Below are 6,020 nucleotides of genomic sequence, written 5' to 3' on the forward strand. Positions count from 1 at the left end.
CACAGAGCCCCCCTTCACCACCGCCTGCCTTCCCCCAGCTTCGCAGACAGGCACGGCTGGGGACGATGGCCAGGTGGATGTCACCGTTGGGTTTGTCCCCCAGCATCTTCACGCGGCCAGACAGGATCCCTGGGGACAGGAGACCGCTGCTACCGGTCACCCCTCTTCCTCCTCCCCAAGCCTCGCTCCCTGTCCAGCCCTGCAACCGGCTCTCGGCTGTCACCTCCCCGCACCTTCATCCCCATCTTCATCCTCTGAAAGACCTGGAGCTGCCAGGATTAAATGGGGTTGACTTGCCTACAGCTTTCCTGTTGGCAGGTCTCCTCCCATCCCCGCTTGTCTCTCGCTGTCCCCTCGACCACATCTGGGGCGAACCCTGCTCTTAACGAACAATTATTTATTGCTCTGCACGTCTCCCCGGGTCAGTCCTTGCCAAAACCGGGAAGCAGCTGCTCGCCCGTGTTTTCCTTCCTCAATCCGCGCTGCTCCAGTGCCCCGCGAGCTTCTTCTGGGCTCCATTAGGGGCTGCGGGCTGGGTGAGCGCTGGCAAAGGGGGCTGAGGTTTGTCCCCAAGATGCGTCTGTTGGAAAAGTCTGTCCTGATTCATCCCAGCTGTGGATTTACCCCTCCTGCCGCCCGGCTCCCAGCCTGTTTGGAAGCTCAACATCTGTGGGCTGAGCTGTTTGTCACTTGGTTGGTGTCTGAAAGCAGCTGCTTTGATGCACAAAAGCTGTTGTAGGGATTTGGAGGGCGGCGGGGGGGGGTTTATTGCTCTGGGGCAGTCGCAGCAGAGCGGTGACCGTTGAAAGGGTCTTTCATATTTAGAAGGAAAGAAAAAAAAAACAACAGCAAAAATAAAAACAAGTCGGGAATGACTAACCCCGCTGCGGCGGCCCCGGTGCGATGCAGCCACTCTTGCTCACGGAGGAGTTTATTAATTCTGTGCGATTTAACGGCGGGGTTGCCGTCGCTCTGACCCTGCTGGGACTGGGGCTCCCGGAGCCTCGGGGTGTCCTGGATGCCACCGTTGTCACTGCACCGACCGCCTCTGCTCCCCTAAAGCAGTTTTGGAAGGGCGAGCTGGGCAGCACGTCCTCCCGTAATGGCCAAAGACACCTGGTAACGTCTCCTCCCCCTCCTTTCACCAAATATCGCAAATAAACCCCCCAAAAAGCCCACGGGGCCACCAGAACTACCCCACTGCGGTTCAGTCCCTCTCTTCACCCGCACCCACGACCCAGAAAAGGTTTGACAGGCTGAAAACTGCATCATCAGCCACCTCGGATGTACTGAATGTTTCGACGCGGCGAACATAAATAAGGGTTGTTGGGGGTTTTTTGTTTTTTTTTCATGTTGGAGTATTTATATCTGCCTTTTGCAGCGGGCCTCGACTTACCATCTCCAGCAAAAATGATTAAAGTAATGAGAAAGATGTAGTTCATGAAGTTATTTGCACTTGATTAAAAGAAAAAAAAATGTATCTGAACTTTGTAAAAAGAAATGTTTGCATTTTGTATTGTCTTTTTTTAATTATTAAATGGAATTTCTTGGTGTTGTGTTGATCTTTCAAAAACTGGCTCTGACGCTTATTTTAAAGGTTTCTAACAGCAGGATCCAAAGCTATTTTCATTGTTTTGTTCCCTCGGATGCTAAGACAAGCTCTTTTCAAGGGCATAGGTTTTTTTGTTTGTTTGTTTCCCCCAGAAGCTTAAATCCTACACACTTCCATAAGCTCGCCACTCATTACACAATGGATTTATTTGTGTACACTAATTAGATGCAACGTATCTCCTTTTTCGCCCAGAACACGGCGTTGGGCAGGGACTAGCTCAGAGGGAAGCAGAAGGGATGGAAAACACTCTTCACCTTGGCCCCGAGGCCCTTGCTGAGCTGCAGCTCCCACCCCACGCCCCCCAGCACCCTCCGTTCCCCTGGATCCCGCGGGTTAAGTGGATCCCACCCGCTGGAGGACACCCATCAAGGCCTCACGAGCTGCTGCTGGGCAGGACCCCGTGGCCCCAGTCATTGGCCGCTGCAGGGCCAGCAGAAGCCTATAAATGCCAGCACCCCCCCCCCAAGCCCACTCCCCCAGAGCGAGGAGGCTGCCGGGGACGGGGCAGAGCCCTGCGCGCAGGGTGGCTCCAGGCGACCGCAGCACAAGGTAAGGGTCCCCTCTGCGGGCGAGCCGGGGGATCTTGGGGCTACGGCACGCCTGCTGAGCAGTTATACCTGCGCTGCGCACCCGCAGCTGCGGTAACCGCCTCAGTTTTGCTTGTTGCGGATGCGGGTGGAGCTGTTCCCGCTCCCCACCCTGCTCTGAACGCAGGACGATGAGGCTCCTTCCCTCAAAAGCTCTGATAGTCTGATATTCCGCTTGAACTCCTGTCCCTATCAGCTCAACACAGCGTTTCTCGCTACAAGGAAGCGAGCAGCTCTTCAGCAAACCCTTCCCAACAAGCTTTGGAGGAACAACAACCAAACACGCAGCTGTAGGTGTCCTAAAAGTTTATTGCTGCCCAATTAGTACAGGCGCTGGGGCTTCCCCATGGTGCTCTTGATATACAAAGCACGCACGTTCTGCCAGTTCTTCTTCAGCAAGGACACCAGGAAGTTGATGGCCAGGTGGATGTTGTAGACGAGTTCATCTTCTGTCATCTTCACGTGACCGACGGCCACAGCCAGGCAGAGCACCTGGGGGACACGGACACCAGGGTCACTCACGCAGGTAGAGGTTTTGCGGGGCAATCAAAGATTAGAGCCAAGTGACTTGACGAAACAGCCTAGCGCTGATCTAAACTCATCAGGGTATCAAATTATCTCGTGTTCTGTCAGCTGGACGTGACTCCTCCAGCTTACCCATGGGTGTTTCCACCGAGCTCATTGTATTTGGCACGTGGTGCCCATGAACGTGCCTGGTAGCATCTGGACACCATCTCTCAACAACAGCTTGCTTCCTCAGAGTTGCAAGGGTGACTTACGGAAGGCGGCGAGCACCGCTGCCTCCCAGAGACGGGGAAACCGGGAAGGATGCATAACACGCTGCGCTGGAGCAGGAGCAGACCTCTGGTTTAACTCCGCTCCCACACCCTGCTCATTAGGCAGCGTTGGCATGTGCCCTGCAAACCGCTAACCCGGCGCGGTACAGACGATTAGCTCCAAACTTCACTGCTGAGCATGGCGCCGGCTTCACTTTTTGTTTTGGGCACCAGCCACCAGCCCTTTCTTTCCGCACATAAGACGCGGAGAGGCCAAGCCTCTGCCTGCCAGCCTCCTCGAGAAGCTTGTAAAAATCAACGCTCCCCACAGGCTGAAAACAAAAGGATTTACGAGCGAGCTGACAGGCGAAGTGTCAGGACATCATTAGCTCAGTTACTTAAAATGCTCGAGCGTTTGCAAACTCTGACATTTGCTGTGCCCTCCCAGCTGTTGTGCCCCCAGGCCCAGATCAGCTGGAGTCCAAGGATGCACCTCAGCTAGCAGAGCTGTTAATTCTGAGTTAATACCCATGAGTCACATTCAGACCGCTGACATGAGATTAAAATGCCTGAACAGTGTTATTTTGGTTTTAGGGAGTCAGCTCGCCTTGACATCTCTTGACAGCAAGAGCAGATATCCGCAGAGCCGCTCCGAAGTTCACTTGCAGAGTCAAGTCCCAAACTTGCCTCTGGCAAAGCACTGCTGCGTGCACAGACCCACGGGGGCACGCCTGGCCCGGGGGCCCCACCCTGCAAGTGTCAGCCACTTACTGTAAGAAGCGTTAATTATGACTGATTTGCGCTCAGCACTGAAACACCAAGATCATCTCCTAATCATTTGCTCTAAGATCTTTCAACCACCGATAAATTATTCCTCCTTCCCAGCTAGCAGCCCAGTGCTCCAGGTACTGTCTCCCTTCGCTGCGGAGTTCTCACCGGCTGCCGTTTTAGGAAGACGCTCGAGGGACACCTACAGCCCAGACTGGAGATCGCAGCCACATACAAGTGACCACCCATCACAAATAACCCTCGGGTATGTAGCTGCCTTGGAGAGGAAAAGCCCTGCTTTACCTTCTTCATCTGAAATTTGATGGTAGATTTGACCTCATCCACCTTGGCCACCAGGTTCTCATTGTGAGTGAGGAGAGAAGGGAATTTGCCGGCTTTGTTCAAACCTGGACCCAGGATTCGAGGAATCTGCTTGATCAAGGACTCGGAAGCCAGGAAGGCATCGTACTTCTTCGCTGTGAGGAGAGAACCAAGGTAGGTAAGGACGGACTCTCAGCTCCTACACCGAGCTTGAAACTAACAGCTCAGCTGAGGCTGCGCTGCTCCATTTCCCTCACGTGTGCATTTCCACGTTCCCAGCGTCCCGACTAGCTGAACCTAAGCAGTTTCTACTAATATTGTATTAGAAATTACTCCTGTCACACCAGCCAAGCCTGCCAGCACTCAGCTCCACATCCTGACAGCAGTCCCACGCTCCCACTGTGTGTAGCTCACTTCCCTGAAGCATTTGTCGAGCCACAGGTGACCAACGCCCAACTCCCGAGCTCCACCGGGAGCCTCCTACTGCGGCGCGTGCACGTGTGGATGGATGGACACACCTCAGAGGGGCTCAGCTAGCAGCCGCGGTATCCTATGTCATTTCCTAATTACGTATGGTTCCATGGCTAATTATGGATTGAGTGGGAAGTTTTTCTTGTTTGTCTAAGATATGTATCAAAATGACTTTGACTTTGCAGGGAGGGAAGGGTTTTCTCTCTTACCAAGTGAAAATAAGCAAGTTTCCTTCTGTTTGTTTACGTACTGCGGGACTAAATCCAACTTTCGCCTCCAGCTTTACTCGGCTCTTGCTGCACTCCAGCTCCCTGACCGGTGAAGTGAGGAACACCAGCTAAGGGTGAAACTTTCAGGGGGACAGGAAGAGTTTTCCTGTATCACCTCCTTCCGGAGGAGAGCAATCAACCTCGCTCCCGGCGGGCTGACCTGTCCTCCTGCTCTCCTAACAGGTTGTTTGCTCTCGTGGGTAGTTTCTAGACAGATTTCTGTACTCCAGGCTGACTCTGGTCAGCTTCCTATTCCCTGCAGTTAACCGTGACATGGAAATCTCGGCACAGGGAAAACCGTCCCGCTTTCCCAGCCCTCCCAAGTTAGCCAGAGGTACTCAGAGGTACTACCACCACTCACCCAGCTTCTTCACCAGCTTCTTGTTTTTGTTGAGTTTCTTCAGAGCTTCTATGTCCATGTGAGGGATGTCAACCGCTTTGGCCTCGTCGCAGTGCTGCTGGTCCCCCAGCAGGCAGACCGAGAACTTGGGCCGTGGAGTTGACTTCAGCCTGGGGACAGAAGGTCCGAATTACTATGAACTGCCAGCGCCACACACGCTTCCAGGGGAGCCATCGCAGAGTTACCTTACCACAGTGCCCGGGAATCTTCCTCCACAGCTTCTAACCTGCCTTCTCCAGCAGGTCGGTGGGGAGAGCACAGGGGCCTCCCACACCTCCCCTCATGTTTTAAGACCCAGGGTAGGGGTCCGTCCAGCCGCACCCACTTAGCTGGGGTGGTCTGAACTACCCAAGCGGTTCAGCGCTGCGTTCTCCTCCTGTTGCAGCCGGCTTGCCCTGGGGAAGGGCCCGGCGGCGGTGGGGGGGGCACAGGCTGAAGGCTGGGTGGGAGCAAGAGGATGCCGAACCTGACGGTGCCGGAGAACCGCTTGTCCTTCTGCGGGTCATAGTTCTTCAGGCTGATCTGCAGCTCCACCGTCTCCACAAACATGAGGGAGGGGAGAGGAAAGCGGCGCAGGTGAGGGCCCAGCCGGGCTGGGGGAGAGCGAGACCCCGGCCAAGCGCCGGGGCCCGTGACGCGCCCGCTCCTGCCATGGCGCAGGGCTCTTACTTGCGCTTCTTGGTCTTGCTGCCCTGCAGCACCTCCTTCACCGCCTCGTACAGGGTGTCGCGGGAGACCTTGCTGCTGCGGGGGGGGAGAAAGACAACGCGGGCTCAGGGCTGACCCTGCCCGGGCCTCCTGCAGGCCGCGGAGGGG

At 55.1% G+C, this 6,020-nt stretch overlaps 1 protein-coding gene across 1 annotated transcript in view; it reads right to left on the reverse strand.

The window, feature by feature from the left end:
• Positions 1-2,488: 2,488 nt before the first annotated feature.
• RPL10A (ribosomal protein L10a) overlaps positions 2,489-6,020 on the reverse strand; it is a 4,748-nt gene continuing 1,216 nt past the window's right edge. Inside the window, exons 2-6 of the mRNA XM_009272949.1 lie at positions 5,874-5,976; positions 5,671-5,751; positions 5,166-5,314; positions 4,047-4,219; positions 2,489-2,691 (exon numbers count right to left, since the gene is read on the reverse strand). Coding sequence (XP_009271224.1) covers positions 2,521-2,691; positions 4,047-4,219; positions 5,166-5,314; positions 5,671-5,751; positions 5,874-5,976 — 677 coding nt within the window. The 3' untranslated portion in view covers positions 2,489-2,520. The remainder of the gene's footprint in view (positions 2,692-4,046; positions 4,220-5,165; positions 5,315-5,670; positions 5,752-5,873; positions 5,977-6,020) is intronic.

This window comes from Aptenodytes forsteri, unplaced genomic scaffold (genome assembly GCF_000699145.1).
Source record: "Aptenodytes forsteri isolate BGI_AS27 unplaced genomic scaffold, ASM69914v1 Scaffold142, whole genome shotgun sequence".
In the NCBI taxonomy this organism is placed as follows: domain Eukaryota; kingdom Metazoa; phylum Chordata; class Aves; order Sphenisciformes; family Spheniscidae; genus Aptenodytes; species Aptenodytes forsteri.